General features: G+C 43.6%; 1 protein-coding gene across 1 annotated transcript in view; it reads right to left on the bottom strand.

The window, feature by feature from the left end:
• hykk.2 (hydroxylysine kinase, tandem duplicate 2) overlaps positions 1-10,605 on the bottom strand; it is a 38,715-nt gene extending 28,110 nt beyond the window's left edge. Inside the window, exons 1-2 of the mRNA XM_023971223.2 lie at positions 10,469-10,605; positions 8,829-9,137 (exon numbers count right to left, since the gene is read on the bottom strand). Of these exons, the coding sequence (XP_023826991.1) occupies positions 8,829-9,132 (304 nt within the window). The 5' untranslated portion in view covers positions 9,133-9,137; positions 10,469-10,605. The remainder of the gene's footprint in view (positions 1-8,828; positions 9,138-10,468) is intronic.
• Positions 10,606-17,950: the final 7,345 nt, after the last annotated feature.

Raw genomic sequence — 17,950 nt, forward strand, 5'->3', positions numbered from 1 at the left:
TCAGGTGAGAGACTCGTGTACGTGGGAGAAACAGAGGTATCTACTAGGATTTTTTTAATTTTTTTACAAAATCGGGACATTATCAAGGGCCATGAAATGTGACAGGCAAAAGTTACATGAACCGTTGGGAAAATGAACTGTAAACTATATTTGAAGAAGACACGCTAGAATGATAAGTGCCGGGTGAAGGAAAGCGGGGGTAGTGGTATACGCCCTGCTAACTATTTAGACTAAGAATGTATTGAGATTTTTCTTTATCAGGCCAGTCATGACAGGAAAACAGGGACTAAGGGGGCGGTATTGAGAAGTTATGACCGGCAATAAAAGGTTGTTTATAAATGTACGTTCTAACAGGGATGATCTGTACCAAGTTAATTACCTGGAATTTGAACTCTAGACTCAAAGTAAACACTGAGGTCAGTCATTATAAATTTGGGTTGGATATTTTATTAATATGTTTTAGTTGTGATTGGGATACAGCGAGAGAGAATTGCTAAAGCACGATGAGGGGTGGGGGGAGGTCGCTGATAACATTTATTTGGCCGAGAGTCTCCAGAAACGTATCTCCATGTGTCATCCTGAGGGGAGGTGGTTTGTGTGGGGGAAAATGGATGACAGCTTGGGACAACCATGAACCTTTTTAGTTTTTTTTACCCTGTAATCAGAGTTATGTTACATCGCATCAATGAGTGGTGCTAAGTTATTAAACATGTACTTTGTTTCTCTTTTCAAGTCAATATGTTTTTAAGGTTTCATGAAACATGAGGGTGTTCATTGTTCCAGAGGAGGGAATGCTGTATATTGACTAACTGATTTGAGAATGTGTTAGTATGTTTATAACTGTAGAACATGAATTAGGAGTATAGTGTGTTATGGGTTAGATGTAGTGATAGAGGAGTATAGTGTGTTATGGGTTAGATGTAATGATAGAGGAGTATCATTCCCAGAGACTGTATCTTGTTACAGGAGATAGCTCATAGAAGAGGGAGGACAGCTAACTGTACACAATATGGGGATTTAGTTGAACATTACACATACCCAGATCATGGTGAGAGTAGAGGAGATAGTGGTGGCATTTCAGACACTATGGTAAACTTTCAGGACACCTGTGACTCAGTTTTGTTAGGTTGGATATTATTTTTCTCCAATTTCTAACAGCCGGTGAACATTTGACAGATTACATGCAGGAAGTATTCTCACGGCAGAGGCTCTGTAGGGACACTAACAGAAGGAGCCGTGGGGACAGTAGCTGAAGGAGCCGTGGGGACACTAACAGAAGGAGCCGTGGGGACACTAACAGAAGGAGCCGTGGGGACAGTAGCTGAAGGAGCCGGGTAGGGGACACTAACAGAAGGAGCGTAGGGAGAGCTAACAGAAGGAGCGTGGGGACCCTAACAGAAGGAGCCGTGGGACCCTAACAGAAGGAGCCGTGGGGACACTAACAGAAGAGCAGTGGGGACTACAGAAGGAGCCGTGGGACACTAACAGAAGGAGCCGTGGGACACTAAACAGAAGAGCCGTGGGGACACTAACAGAAGGAGCCGTGGGGACACTACAGAAGGAGCCGTGGGGACACCTAACAGAAGGAGCCGTGGGGACACTAAAAGAAGGAGCCGTGGGACCACTAACAGAAGGAGCCGTGGGGAACTAACAGAACGGAGCGTGGACACTAACAGAAGGAGCCGTGGGGACACTAACAGAAGGAGCCGTGGGACACTAACAGAAGGAGCCGTGGGGACACTAACAGAAGGAGCCGTGGGGACACTAACTAGAAGGAGCCGTGGGGACAGTAAGCTGAAGGAGCCGTGGGGACACTAACAGAAGGAGCGTAGGGAGAGTAACAGAAGGAGCCGTGGGGACCACTAACAGAAGGAGCCGTGGGGACACTAACAGAAGGAGCCGTGGGGACAACTAACAGAAGGAGCCGTGGGGACACTAACAGAAGGAGCCGTGGGGACACTAACAGAAGGAGCCGTGGGGACACTAACAGAAGGAGCCGTGGGGAACTAACAGAAGGAGCCGTGGGGACACTAACAGAAGGAGCCGTGGGGACACTAACAAAGGAGCCGTGGGACACTAACGAAGAGCCTGAGTAGCTAAGGAGCCGTGGGAAGTACTGAAGGAGCGTGGGGACAGTAGCTGAAGGAGCCGTGGGGAACACTAACAGAAGGAGCCGTGGGGACAGTAGCTGAAGGAGCCCGTGGGAAAGTAGCTGAAGGAGCGTGGGGACGTAGCTGAAGAGCCGTGGGGACACTAAGAAGGAGCCGTGGGGACACTAACAGAAGGAGCCGTGGGGACACTAACAGAAGGAGCCGTGGGGACACTAAACAGAAGGAGCCGTGGGACACTAACAGAAGGAGCCGTGGGGACACTAACAGAAGGAGCCGTGGGGACCACTAACAGAAGGAGCCGTGGGACCACTAACAGAAGGAGCGTGGGACACTAGAAGGGCCGTGGGGACACTAACAGAAGGAGCCGTGGGACACTAACAGAAGGAGCCGTGGGGACCCTAACAGAAAGGAGCCGTGGGGACACTAACAGAAAGGAGCCGTGGGAACATAACAGAAGGAGCCGTGGGGACACTAACAGAAGGAGCCGTGGGGACACTAACAAGAAGGAGCCGTGGGGACACTAACAGAAGGAGCCGTGGGGACACTAACAGAAGAGCCGTGGGGACACTAACAGAAGGAGCCGTGGGGACACTAACAGAAGGAGCCGTGGGGACACTAACAGAAGGAGCCGTGGGGACACTAACAGAAGGAGCCGTGGGGACACTAACAGAAGGAGCCCGTGGGACACTAACAGAAGGAGCCGTGGGGACACTAACAGAAGGAGCCGTGGGGACACTAACAGAAGGAGCCGTGGGGACACTAACAGAAGGAGCCGTGGGGACACTAAAGAAGGAGCCGTGGGACACTAACAGAAGGAGCGGTGGGACACTAACAGAAGGAGCCGTGGGGAGAGTAACAGAAGGAGCCGTGGGACAGTACAGAAGGACCGTAGGGACATAACAGAAGGAGCCGTAGGGACAGTAACAGAAGGAGCCGTAGGGACAGTAACAGAAGGAGCCGTAGGGACAGTAACAGAAGGAGCCGTAGGGACAGTAACAGAAGGACCGTGGGACAGTAACAGAAGGAGCCGTGGGACAGTAAACAGAAGGAGCCGTGGGGAACGAACAGAAGGAGCCGTAGGGAGAGGTAACAGAAGGAGCCGTGGGACAGTAACAGAGGACCGTGGGACAGTAGCTGAAGGAGCCGTGGGGAGAGTAGCTGAAGGAGCCGTGGGGAGAGTAACAGAGGAGCCGTGGGGAGAGTAGCTGAAGGAGCCGTGGGGAGAGTAACAGAAGGAGCCGTGGGGAGAGTACAGAAGGAGCCGTGGGAGAGTAACAGAAGGAGCCGTGGGGAGAGTAACAGAAGGAGCCTGGGGAGTAAGAAGGAGCCGTGGAGAGTAAACAGAAGGAGCCGTAGGGAAGAGTAACAGAAGGAGCCGTAGGGAAAGTAACAGAAGGAGCCGTAGGGAGAGTAAGCAGAAGGAGCCGTGGGGAGAGTAACAGAAGGAGCCGTGGGAGAGTAACAGAGGAGCCGTGGGGAGAGTAACAGAAGGAGCCGTGGGAGTAACAGAAGGAGCCTGTGGGGAGAGTACAGAAGGAGCCGTGGGGAGAGTAACAGAAGGAAGCCGTGGGGAAGTAACAGAAGGAGCCGTAGGGAGAGTAACAGAAGGAGCCGTAGGGAGAGTAACAGAGGAGCCGTAGGGACAGTAACAGAAGGAGCCGTAGGGGAGTAACAGAAGGAGCCGTAGGGAGAGTATAAGGGGCCTGGGAGTAACAGAAGGAGCCGTAGGGAGAGTAACAGAAGGAGCCGTAGGGAGAGTAACAGAAGGAGCCGTGGGGACACTAACAGAAGGAGCCGTGGGACACTAACAGAAGGAGCCGTGGGTAGAGTAACAGAAGGAGCCGTAGGGAGAGTAACAGAAGGAGCCGTAGGGAGAGTAACAGAAGGAGCCGTAGGGAGAGTAACAGAAGGAGCGTAGGGAGAGTACAGAAGGAGCCGTAGGGAGAGTAACAGAAGGAGCCGTGGGGAGAGTAACAGAAGGAGCCGTAGGGAGAGTAACAGAAGGAGCCGTAGGGGAGTAACAGAAGGAGCCGTAGGGACACTAACAGAAGGAGCCGTAGGGACAGTAACTGAAGGAGCCGTGGGGACACTAACAGAAGGAGCCGTGGGGACACTAACAGAAGGAGCCGTGGGGACACTAACAGAAGGAGCCGTAGGGACACTAACAGAGGACCGTAGGGACAGTAAAGAAGGAGCCGTGGACAGTAACGAAGGAGCCGTGGGACAGTAACTGAAGGAGCCGTGGGGACAGTAACTGAAGGAGCGTGGGGACAGTAACTGAAGGAGCCGTGGGACAGTAACTGAAGGAGCCGTAGGGACAGTAACTGAAGGAGCCGTAGGGACAGTAGAGCTAGGGACAGTAACTGAAGGAGCCGTAGGGACAGTAACTGAAGGAGCCGTAGGGACAGTAACTGAAGGAGCCGTAGGGACAGTAACTGAAGGAGCCGTAGGGACAGTAACTGAAGGAGCCGTAGGGACAGTAACTGAAGGAGCCGTAGGACAGTAACTGAAGGAGCCGTAGGGAACAGTAACTGAAGAGCCGTAGGGACAGTAACTGAAGGACCGTAGGGACAGTAACTGAAGGAGCCGTAGGGGACATTACTGAAGGAGCCGTAGGGACATTAACTTTGAAGGAGCCGTAGGGACAGTAACAGAAGGAGCAGTAGGGACAGTAACTGAAGGAGCCGTAGGGACAGTAACAGAAGGAGCCGTAGGGACAGTAACTGAAGGAGCTGTAGGGACAGTAACTGAAGGAGCAGTAGGGACAGTAACTGAAGGAGCAGGATAGTAGCGAAGGATGCTATATTGATAGCATGGAACTGGACTACTGCAAAATGAGGGTATTGTGAGACTATAGTCATGGTCATGTTGGAAGGAGCAGTGGTTACTGTAGTAGCATTGTGGGATATCAGGTTATGACGACTCATGTCACATGGATTGGTTACTGGTAACTGGGGGACCGATGCATGCGGTTATTCAAACATCACAAATGATGTTGTCAGGAAATGTCATGTGTTGCAGTGTGTAAATACTCAGGGGAAAGCAGAGATATAACCAAGGGCACGGGCTGAATTCTGGAGATTGAGTGTTCATCAAGAGACACCAGGCGGGGTGTTGGGACCCATTGGTATGGACACACACTACTCTGTACAGTACTTAAAGATGGTCATGTCTCTCCTTGGGGGGGCATAGTTCTCACGTGAAGTGAGGTCCAGCTACATAATGGGTGAGTGAAGACACCATGACACGGAAGCGAGTGACAGAGAGAGAGTGACTAGATTTCACTGTAAGACATACAGATGGGTGGGGTCTGGGGAACTACTATAAACATCATAGTTGGTTTGGGGTTTAGCTGCTTTATGGGTTAATGCATCATATGATAGAGGATAGAGGGGTAATTGTACTGTGAACAAAATGTTGAAGGTATTGGATGGAAAGCATATACAGTGCTGAGTTACCTCAAGAGGATGGAACGTGGATGAGGGATACGCACTTGCATATCAGGTGTCGTGCCTATCAGGTGAAATTGGAGGAGTGGGGAACAAAGTGAAAATGACATGACTTGGGAACACCTATCAGAACCTGGGGCCTAAAGGGGAAGACTGGGTGAAAGGATGAGGAAGCTTTAGAACTTTCATTTTTGTGGAACCCGGCAGGAAAGTATCCTGGAGGCATAGAGTCAGGTGAAGAGAGAGTGTGGGAATTGTCATGGTCTCAGCCTTTGGTTTTCATGCATATATAATTATGCATAGCTTATCACAATCATAACTACTGTTATGTTTTGTGTGTCTTTTTGTTGCTTTCCAAGACTTGTGCCATCACTCTCTTAGGAACCAGAAGGGGAAAGTGGAGAAACTAAACGCTGCTCCATCTGCCATAGAACGAGGCAGCAGATTCAGCTAGAATAGCATTTTGTTATGATAGATGGAAATAAAAATGTGTGATCATAGTAGAGGCCATAAGTCTCTGAATTTGTAAACCTTGTGGTGAATGTTTGTTGATTTGTTTAATTCATATTTTATAATCATTTGTTAGTTTTTTCTTGTAAATTCATTTATTAGTAATTTCCAAGTTTATGTAAATTGAACATTAGGACGCTATTATTCAAGAAGGACTGTTGGAATCGGCTAAACTTTGAACATTGAGATTTTAAATAAATAATAGGAAAGAAGCATAGAATCAGAGGAGTAAAAGAGACTGGGTTTTATGTCAGAAGTTAAGGGTTCTCTGAAGAAAGCCAGAAGGCTTTGGAATGTGTTGGGTGGATGAGAGGAGAGCAACGTGTTGATATAGGGAAGACAGATGGACACCTATGGATTAGGTGAAGGAGGGGTTGAGGTCAGGAGGTGAGGACAGATTCCCTTGAGTAATAAGGGTATGGTATCCTGTTACTCTTTACTGTTGAACCATAAGATGTAATGATTAGAGAGAAGGAGTGTCTTAACCTCTCTGGGGTAGGGGTCAGTATTTTACATTTTGACATCCGGATGAAAAGCGTGCCCAAAGTAAACTGCCTGTTACTCAGACCCAGAAGCTAGGATATGCAGATAATTGGTAGATTTGGATAGAAAACACTAAAGTTTCTAAAACTGTTACTCACAGACATAATTGTATTACAGAACTGATATGGCAGGCAAAACCCAGAGGACAAACCATCAACAAAAACATGTCCGCTTACCACTATTTTCAATGGCTAGTACTATAATTATAAGCCCAAGTCCTCCCAAATTGCAGTTCCTAGGGCTTCCACTAGATGTCAACAGTCTTTAGACAGAGTTTCAGGCTGTTTTTTGGAAAAAATTCCCAGAAATTGTAGTTTTTCTAGGTGGCTCCCATTTTGACTGTAGTGTTTCCAAGCGCGTGGAGGAAAGCTAATTCTTTCTTATTTATCTCCGGTAATGCACATACTATTCTCAGTCTTAAATTGTATCGTTTATTTGCGTATTAGGATACCTAAGGTTTGATTATAAAACGTTGTTTGACTTGTTTGGAAAAGTTTATTAGTAACGTTTGGGATTCATTTTGTATGCATTTTGATGGAGGGAAACTGAGTGGATTATTGACTGAAGCGCGCCAGCTAAACTGAGTTTTTAATGGATATAAAGTAGGACATTATCGAACAAAAGGACCATTTCTGATGTAACTGGGACCTTTTGGAGTGCCAACAGAAGAAGATCAAAGGTAAGGCATTTTTGATATCGCTATTTCTGACTTTTGTGTCACACCTGCCTGGTTGAAATATGATTTTCATGTGTTTGTATGCGGGGTGCTGTCCTCAGATAATCGCATGGTTTGTAAAGCCTTTTTGAAATCTGACACGGCGGCTGGATTAACAAGAAGTTAAGCTTTATTTTGATGTAAAACACATATTTTCAAGAATGTTAAATATTTTAATTTAGTATTTTTGAATTTAGCGCTCTGCAATTTCACTGGATGTTAGCCAGGTGGGAGGCTACCATCCCACCTACCCTAGAAAGGTTAAGCAGAATACAGAGTTCCTCTGTCCAGTGTCTGTTCTTTTGACCATCTTAATCTTTTCATTGGTCAGTCTGAGATGTCTTTTTCTTTGCAACTCTGCCTAGAAGGCCAACATCCCGGAGTCGCCTCTTCACTGTTGATGTTGAGACTGGTGTTTTGCGGGTACTATTTAATGAAGCTGCCAGTTGAGGACTTGTGAGGCATCGGTTTCTCAAACTAGACACTCTAATGTACTTGTCCTCTTGCTCAGTTGTGCACTGGGGCCTCCCACTCCTCTTTCTATTCTGGTTAGAGACAGTTTGTGCTGTTCTGTGAAGGGAGTAGTACACAGCGTTGTACAAGATCTTCATGGCAATTTCTCACATGGAATAGCCTTCATTTCTCAGAACAAGAATAGACTGAGGAGTTTCAGAAGAAAGTACTTTGTTTCTGGCCATTTTGAGCCTGTATTCAAACCCACAAATGCTGATGCTCCAGATACTCAACTAGTCTAAAGGACAGTTTTATTGCTTCTTTAAAATCAGGACAACAGTTTTCAGCTGTGCTAACATAATTGCAAAAGGGTTTTCTAATGATCAATTATCCTTTTAAAATGATAAACTTGGATTAGCTAACACAACGTGCCATTGGAACACAGGAGTGATGGTTGCTGATAATGGGCCTCTGTACGCCTATGTAGATATTCCATTCAAAATCAGCCGTTTCCAACTACAATAGTCATTTAAAACATTAACAATGTCTACACTGTGTTTCTGATCAATTTGATGTCATTTGAAATGGGACAAAAAAAAATGCTTTTCTTTCAAAAACAAGGACATTTCTAAGTGACCCTAAAGTTTTGAATGGTAGTATAACACACTCACACACATTGTATATTGTATCAAAACAATTCTACTGATTTTGATATGGGCAATTCCATACAAGATTGGCCAAAATCTTTTTATGTTTTAGATCTTCCTGAAATTAAATCCATAGAAAGGTCCTTTGGGTTTCAATGTATTTAATTTCAGGAAGATCCAAAACATTATAAATATCTTTGCGTCACTCCCGTATGGAATGCCCCTATAGGTGTCCATTTCTACTAAATAGATTGACTAAGTACCAGGGAGAAGAGAAAACCAGCAGACACTGATTTTTGTTAATAGGTCTTACATGCAATTAAACCATGATCATACAGTAACATCTGGTGATTCCCAGAGCATATCCCATGGCTCGGTCTCGTGTGAGCTTCATACATACCGATGTCCACCAGGCTCATGACTTGTCCTGAGGTGGCGGGGAGGACGGTCTGGGCAGGAAGCCCCCTCTCGTGCAGGAAGGTCATGGCGTGAGTCTGCAGCTCCAGCAGAGTGGGGTTCTGACTGTCCTCAGTGTTCATTACCTTCAGGACGTACTCGTCGTCTTCACTGACCACCAAGTGGAAGTTCTGGTCATCGTAGCTGGGCAGCGGGTGAATCTGGGATGGCGTCAAGCCAAAGAGCCTCTTCACTAGCTCAGACACCTGTAGATGGCTGAGGTTTGGTTTAGATTCCGCTAATGCCATTGATGCTACAGAGAAGGAATGCAAAGAAAAAAGGTCACGATGGGGGAGTAATCATTAGTCCAAATTAGTTTAAAACGAGAGTTTATTGGACCAACTCAGGTAGGTCCCTCCCCGTTTCGTTCCATTTAATTTAGTTTAAGAAACGTTTTGGAACAGAATTGACGTAATGAATATGCCCATGAAAAATGCTTAGACTGAGAAATATATACACATTAATATACAACATAAAGCATCTCAAATGCAATTGCTATTGAAATAATCAATGTTGTTTACAAGTCACTTTCTAATCTAAAACAACTAGCTAACTTTTGTCATTTTCTGGTCACACAAGCATTGTTAAATGTAAAGGACAATCCTAGCTATCAAGATAGTTGACATGCCAAGGCACATTTGAGATATTTGAAAAGTTCAAGTACAGCCACATTTGCTTCGCTGCAACCCGAATCTAGAAACATTCGACATTGCTATCAGAATAGGAAGATCGTATTGAAAATACGGGTCTAGATGCGCATAAGTCGCTTTGTTGTCTGATTGTGTTCAGATCTGGCAGGGCTGCATTGTGTGCAGATTTCTTCTCAGTCTGGACGCAATCAGGCTACCGAAAACGCATACAGTGGGCAACGCCATCAGCACTCCTCCAGCAAGTGGCACAAGTCTCCAGAAAACTTGTGTTTTGGGACCGAGGCACCTTTTCATTAGAACTTCGGATGAAATACGTTCCTAGCCTCATAAATGCTAGCCTTCTAGCGAATATTAAGAAAAGCGATTTTTTTTTCGTTGGTCTAGACTTATGCTAACCCATTTGCAATCCCTTTAGCGTTGCTTGCTAGCCACATAGGTCAGCTGGCTACTTAGCTACAGCCTTCAGTAGTTGTTGTGTTATCATATTTAGCCTATTCCACCGTTTGTAGAATGAATACTGGCACTTGAATATAGTGCGTGAATAGGGGATCCGGACACATCGACTCGTTCGTAATTCCATGTTCAGAACTATGATCAGAATACTAAATCTACATGAACTGTCAAGTCTACACATGGCCAAGGTTGTATCGAAGCTAGGCCACATACTGTATGCTTCCATACAGCTGCTGTTGTGTGGCCATAAAAAAAAAAGACAAAAACTTAAACGTAGCTATAATGTAAAGGGTTGTGGGACAATTAATAGGCTTAGCTACCTTTACTGTTTGCTAATAGTAATAATAATTAGTTAGCTAAAACACTGGTGATAAAAGTTAGGGTCGCATCTGTCAAAAATAAATTCACATGGCTGCACACTGGACAGCTTTACTTTCACACAACGCATTTGACTTCACATTGCCAAAGTTAAATCACTCACCTGCGAGCGCTGCAAATGTAGTTACAAATAATTAGAGCAGTAGCATGTAATTACATACTCTTCACAGAGGTGTGTACAGATTTGATTAACGCACTTTGTGCACCCGTGACAGATCTATGAGTATGACGTGATGACGTCACGCCAGACGCAAAAAAAAAGTTGTGTAAGACCCACGGTATTTTGCAATGAAATGATTTAGAAGAGATAAATTATTTTGAGAAATGTTAATTCAAGTGCTTTGAACTCGTTGAGAAACACTGATTGGCTGATAGCCAGCAAGCTGCTTCAACCATAAACTAAAAGTACAACTATCATGCTTGTAAACAAATTATAGTGTTCAAAAACCATATTAAAACAAAGGTAGGGGAGTGGATCAGAAAACCAGTCCGTATCTGGTGTGACCACCATTCATGCAGCACTACACATCTCCTTCACAACGTTGTCTCACTCCTCTTCAATGGCTGTGCAAAGTGGCTGGATTTGGGCGGGAACTAGAACACACTGTCATACACTTTGATCCAGAGCATTCCAAACATACTCAAATGTAAAAATATATATATATATATATTTAACTAGGAAAGTCAGTTAAGAACAAATTCCTATCTACAGTGACGGCCTACACCAGCCAAACCCAGATGACGCTGGGCCAATTGTGCGCCGCCCTATGGGACTCCCAATCACGGCCGGTTGTGATACAACCTGAATGGGTGACATGTCTGGTGAGTATGCAGGCCACGGAAGAACTTGGACATTTTCAGCATCCAGGAATTGTGTAGAGATCCTTGTGACATGGGGCCATGCCTTATCATGCTGAAACATGAAGTGATGTAGGTGGATGAATGGCTCTACAGTGGTCCTCAGGATCTCGTCACAGTGTCTCTGTGCATTCAAATTGCCATCAATAGAATGCAATTGTGTTGGTTGTCCGTAGCTTATTCCTGCCCATACCATAACCCCACCGCCACCATGGGGGTGCTGACATCAGCATACTGCAAGCCAGGTACAGTTGAAACCGGGATTCATCCATGAAGAGCACACTTCTCCAGCATGCCAGTTGCCCACTGAAGTGCAGTCCGGTCAAGACCCTGGTGAGGACGACGAGCACGCAGATGAGCTTCACTGAGACGGTTTTTGACAGTTTGTGCAGAAATTCTTTGGTTGTGCAAACCCACACTTTCATCAGCTGTCAGGGTGGCTGGTCTCAGATGATCCCGCAGGTGAAGAAGCCTGATGTGGAGGTCCTGTGGTGGCTACACGTGGTCTGTGCTTGTGAGGATGGTTAGACATAGTGACGAATTCTCTAAAACGACATTGGAGTTGGCTTATGGTAGAGAAATTAACATTTGATTATCTGGCAACAGCTCTGGTGGACATTCCTGCAGTCAGCATGCAAATTGCACTCTCCCTCAAATTTTCAGACATCTGTGACATTGTGTTGTGTGACAAAACTGCACATTTTAGAGTGGCCTTTTATTGGCCCCAGCACAAGGTGCACCTGTGTAATGATCATGCTGTTTAATCAGCTTCTTGATATGCCAAACCTGTCAGGTGGATGGATTATCTTGGCAAAGGAGAAATTCTCACTAACAGGGATGTAAACGAATTTGAGAGAAATAAACTTTTTGTGCATATGAAACATTTCTGGGATTTTTTATTTTAGTTCATAAAACATGGGACCAACAGTTTGCATGTTGCGTTTATATTTTTGTTCTGCATACTTTGTCAAATGAATGGATTCACATACAATGTATAGAGCTTAAGTTTCAATGCAATGCTGACATTAACAAAGCATTATTCTAAGCATGATCAGAGAGAGAAACAAAGAAACCATGGCTTGAGCCATGGCCCGTAGCTCATAGGAGCGGGAGAGAGAAATAAAGTGTGTGTATCTGCGTTGTAAGAAGAGTCACTTCGAGGGCTGCCCTACAAATATAATTTAATGATTATACTATTCATCTACGGCAAAGATACTTATATGTTTCCCCTTTCATCTGTGTCTGGTATTTGTTACTGGCTAGCTAGGTTTTCAGCCAGCATAAAATAAAAGGAGGGGAAGGTCGTTCAAAACTCTGACGCATTTGTCATGTTAACACATCCGTCACTGCTGCTGTGAACTGTATCACAAGAGATATGGAAAACAGGAGATGTACCAAAATGTTTACACCATTGATGCAATTTCAATGTTGTTTGAGTTGCTTTGTGTATCACCAAATTTGCTTGAGATGATTTTACTGCTCACAGCATCCAAGTTTCTTGACATAGGTGTTTCTAAGAGCTGTCAATGAAGGCAAGCTCATGAATATAAGCTCCCCGCCCACTCAGCCTGTCTTTTCAAACTTCCTGGTACAGTGCCTTCAGAAAGTATTCAGACCCCTTGACTTTTTCCACGTTTTGTTGTGTTACAGCCTGAATTTAAAATGGATTAAATTGAGATTTTTGGTGACTGGCCTACACACAATACCCCATAATGTTAAAGTGGAATTATGTTTTTCTAAATGTTTACAAATTAATTCAAAATGAAAAGCTGAAATGTTTTAAGTCAATAAGTATTCAACCCTGTTCTTATGGCAAGCCTTAATAAGTTCAGGGGTAAAAATGTGCTTAACAGGTTCACATAATAAGTTGCATGGACTATGTGTGCAGTAATAGTGTTTATCATGATTTTTGAATGAATTCCTAATCTCTGTACCCCACACATACAATTATCTTTGAGCATGGTGAAGTTATTAATTACAATTTGGATGGTGTATAAATACACCCAGTCACTACAAAGATACAGGCGTCATTAATCCAAAATTAAATCTAGAATCGGCTTCCTATTTTGCAACAAAGCATCCTTCACTCATGCTGCCAAACATACCCTCGTAAAACTGACCATCCTACCGATCCTCGACTTCGGCGATGTCATTTACAAAATAGCCTCCAACACTCTACTCAACAAATTGGATGCAGTCTATCACAGTGCCATCCATTTTGTCACCAAAGCCCCATATACTACCCACCACTGCGACCTGTACGCTCTCGTTGGCTGGCCCTCGCTTCATACTCGTCGCCAAACCCACTGGCTCCAGGTCATCTACAGGTCTCTGCTAGGTAAAGCCCCGCCTTATCTCAGCTCATTGGTCACCATAGCAGCACCCACCCGTAGCACATGCTCCAGCAGGTATATCTCACTGGCCACCCCCAAAGCTAATTCTTCCTTTGGCCTTTCCTTCCAGTTCTCTGCTGTCAATGACTGGAACGAACTGCAAAATCACTGAAGCTGGAGACTCTTACCTCCCTCACTAGCTTTAAGCACCAGCTGTCAGAGCAGCTCACAGATCAATGCACCTGTACATAGCCCATCTGTAAATAGCCCATCCAATCTACCTCATTCCCATACTGTATTTATTTATTTATCTTACTCCTTTGCACCCCAGTATCTCTACTTGCACATTCATCTTCTACATATTCTACCATTCCAGTGTTTAAGTGCTATATTGTAATTACTTCGCCACCATGGCCTATTTATTGCCTTACCTCCCTTATTTTACCTCATTTGCACATGCTGTAAATATACTTTTCTACTGTATTATTGATTGTATGTTGTATGTTTGTTTATTCGATGTGTAACTCTGTGTTGTTGTATGTGTCGAACTGCTTTGCTTTATCTTGGCCAGGTCGCAGTTGTAAATGAGAACTTGTACCTGGTTAAATAAAGGTGAAAATATATTTATTTATTTTTTATTAAAAAAAATCCTAACTCAATTACCAAAAAGGAAGAAAATCGCTCAGGGATTTCACCATGACGCCAATGGTGACATTAAAACAGTTACAGAGTTTAATGGCTGTGGTAAGAGAGAACTGAGGATGGATCAACAACATTGTAGTTACTCCACAATGCTAACCTAACTGACAGAGGGAAAATACAGAAGCCTATACAGAATAAAAATATTCCAAAACATGTATCATGTTTGCAACCAGGCACTAAAGTAATACTGGGAGAATAAAAATTAGCAAAGCAATTTACTTTTTGTCCTGAATTCAAAGTGTTACGTTTGGTGCAAATCCAATACAACACATTACTGAGTAACACTCTCCATAATTTCAAGCATAGTGGTGGCTGTATCATGTTATGGGTATGCTTGTAATCATGAAAGGACTGGTGAGTTTTTCTGGATGAAAAAATAAATGGAATGGAGCTAAGCACAGGCAAAAGCCTAGAGGAAAACCTGGTTTAGTCTGCTTTCCATATCAGACACAGATGAATTCACCTTTCAGCCGGACAATAACCTAAAACCAAGAAGACAATAAATATCCCTGAGTGGCTGAATTACAGTTTTAATCTATGGCAAGACCTGAAATGGTTGCCTAGCAATGATCAACAACCAATTTGACAAAGCTTGAAGAATTTCAGAAAAAAAACAATGGGAAAATGTTATACAATCCAGGTGTGGAAAGCTCTTAGAGACTTACCCAGAAAGACTCACAGCTGTAATCGCTGCCAAAGGTGCTTCTACAAAGTATTGACTCAGGGGTATTTCTGTAATTTATTTTCAATAAATTAGCAAAAATGTCTAACATGTTTTCACTTATTGTAAGTAGATGGGTGAGAAATAATAATAATAATATGTTTATAAAAAAATTTATTCAGGCTGGAACAACAGCATGTGGAATAAGTCTCGGGGTATGAATACATTCTGAAGGAACTCTAGTTAGCCATGAGAGAAAAAGTACTTTTCCCCAAAATATTTATATTTCCTCAAAAGTTTATGGGTGATATTTTAATCACTATAAAGACTATTTTACATGGGAATCAGAATGACTGTTTGGGGACCTTGAAGAAGGGTGGGGGAATGATTTTTTACAATTATTTTTAAGCCTTACCTGAGATTACATTTTTCAAAATATTATTTTTAAAGAAGAGAAACTGCTTATTTTAGGGTTCTTCAGCAGTTTCAACATCATCCTAAAAGACTCATGCAGTTGTGTTGTTTGGTCAGGTAAATTGTCAGTTTGACACGGACTCATTCAAAGCCGTGAGAACACTACACAAACACATTTGAATCCCTGTAAATGTCGACCTGCCAATTCCGTACAGGAAAGAAAGGATGTGGTATGCTTCTCCTATGTGTTCAGTCTCACACAAAGGCTGCAGTGTGCTTTATGTATTTCAACCACACAATTCTGTATATTTCTTCACCCGTTTTCACCCTTTTAAAGGGTCATCAGAATAAATTTCACCTGGAGACAAAACTGCATTAAAAAAAGCACCACCGCAGAACTCATTGGCTAAGGAATATTTACTTTTGTGACTACAGTAGGTTTCATTTTGAAATGTGGACACAATAAGTCAACAACTGTCCATCTTCCTTTCACTGTGCAAAAGAAAGCTATCGCTGAAACCCAAATCATTTCATTGACTCTAAACACGAAGGCCAGCATTGTGGAAATATTGTAAAATTCCAACTTCACAGCAAATTCTCCTGTGTTAAATCAACACTGACACTCTCTTTTGATGAACATATCAAGACTGTTTCAAGGACAGCTTTTTTCCATCTACGTAACATTGCAAAAATCAGAAACCTTCTTTCCAAAAATGATGCAGAAAAATGTATCCATGCTTTTGTTACTTCTAGGTTAGACTACTGCAATGCTCTACTTTCCGGCTACCCGGATAAAGCACTAAATAAACTTCAGTTAGTGCTAAATATGGCTGCTAGAATCCTGACTAGAACCCAAAAATGTGATCATATTACTCCAGTGCTAGCCTCCCTACACTGGCTTCCTGTTAAGGCAAGGGCTGATTTCAAAGTTTTACTGTTAACCTATAAAGCGTTACATGGGCTTGCTCCTACCTATCTGTGTTAAATTAACACTGTGCTTAGTGCGGACGCTGTTACACTTTGTCAGTGTTAGGTATTAATTCCAGTATTACAATAAATCTGAAGATGTTTTAATCTACAAGTTTATGTTTCAAAACCAAATGGTGTATACTGGCTAGCTGTGTTGGCTGATGTGGGATTGTTGTGGGCTAGGCTGTCCCAGCAAACATGGTCCATACGAATACCCACATGGGAAATTGGGGTAATGTTTGCTGGACCCCTGTATATTTTTGTTATTGATCAGGTGAGACTGATGGATTTAGTTAGGGATTCAATGTTACTTGACAGTTGTCAGACAGCATGTTGTATAATGGTCAACAAGGTGTCTGGTATCACTTTTGAACCCTAATTTAACTCACCACAGCCGTTACGTGTGGTGAGTATGTGTTATTTATTTTGGTTTTGGGGCCTCTAAGCGGCCGAGGCTAAGCGTCCGCTTATTGCTTAGGGGTGGGCGGCCTGATCTGGTGCTTATTCAGGTTCACATGGAGCTGTCTGTGTAGCTGAGCCAAGGAGTATGGTGGGCTTGACAATCGTGCTGTCTCAAGCATTACCCCGTGACTGACAAGAGGAAAGTGAAAATGTCAACTGGCTCAACCACTTGGAGGCGCTACAACTACCCTCTCTGTCTTCCCATAGCCGAGACATAAGGTGAACCGTGACATTGTGGCTGTACTTAAAATCTCTCTCTCTCTCTCTTCATCTTCTCTCTCTCTCTCTTCTCTCTTCTCTCCTTTCTCTCTCTTTCTCTCTCTTCTTCTCTCTCTCTCCTCTCTCTCTCTCTTTTCTCTCTCTCTCTTCTCTCTCTCTTCTTTCTCTTCTCTCTCTCTGCTCTCTCTCTCCTCTCTCTCTCTCTCTTCTCTTCTCTCTCTCTCTCTCTCTCTCTCTCTCTCATTTTATATATATATATATATATAATATATATATATATATTATATAGAGAGGTGGCAGGTAGCCTAGTGGTTAGAGTGTTGGGCAGTAACTGAAAGGTTGCTGGAATGTGAGTCCAGCTGAACAAGGTAAAAATATGTAATTCTTCCCTGAGCAAGGTAGTTACATAAAAAGAAAAAAAAGAAGTAAGTTTTCCGGGCGCAGAAGACACAGATGTGAATTAAGGCATCCCTTCCGCACCTCATCCTAAGGTTCAGAGGGTTGGTGTTTAATGTGGAAGACAATTTCAGTTTGAATGCACTCAGTTTACACCAGACCTTCTCTCTACTTCTCAAACTACGGAAAGAACAGTGTGAGATGTGAGTCATAACAGCCTCTGCTTTTGTTGTCTCGCCTAATTACAATATAATTAGAATTTTATTGTGTCAACATGCGACGAATACCTGTGAATGCTGTTATTTACATTCAACAACCGGTCTGAAGAAATAGAGTAGAAAATATATTTACTAATAATAAGTAAAAAAAAATTTAAAGTGCATAGACAAGACGAGGCTATGTACAGGGGTACCGGTACTGCGTCAATGTGCAGGGGCACGGTTAGTGGTGGAGGTCATCTAATGAAGTAACTATGCATCAGTAATAAACAGCGAGTAGCAGACGTGTAAAAAGGGGGGGGGGGGTCAAGAAATAGTCCGGGTGGCGAATTTGATTATTGTTCACAGCCTTA

Source organism: Salvelinus sp. IW2-2015, linkage group LG26 (assembly GCF_002910315.2).
Source record: "Salvelinus sp. IW2-2015 linkage group LG26, ASM291031v2, whole genome shotgun sequence".
Taxonomy (NCBI): Eukaryota; Metazoa; Chordata; class Actinopteri; order Salmoniformes; family Salmonidae; genus Salvelinus; species Salvelinus sp. IW2-2015.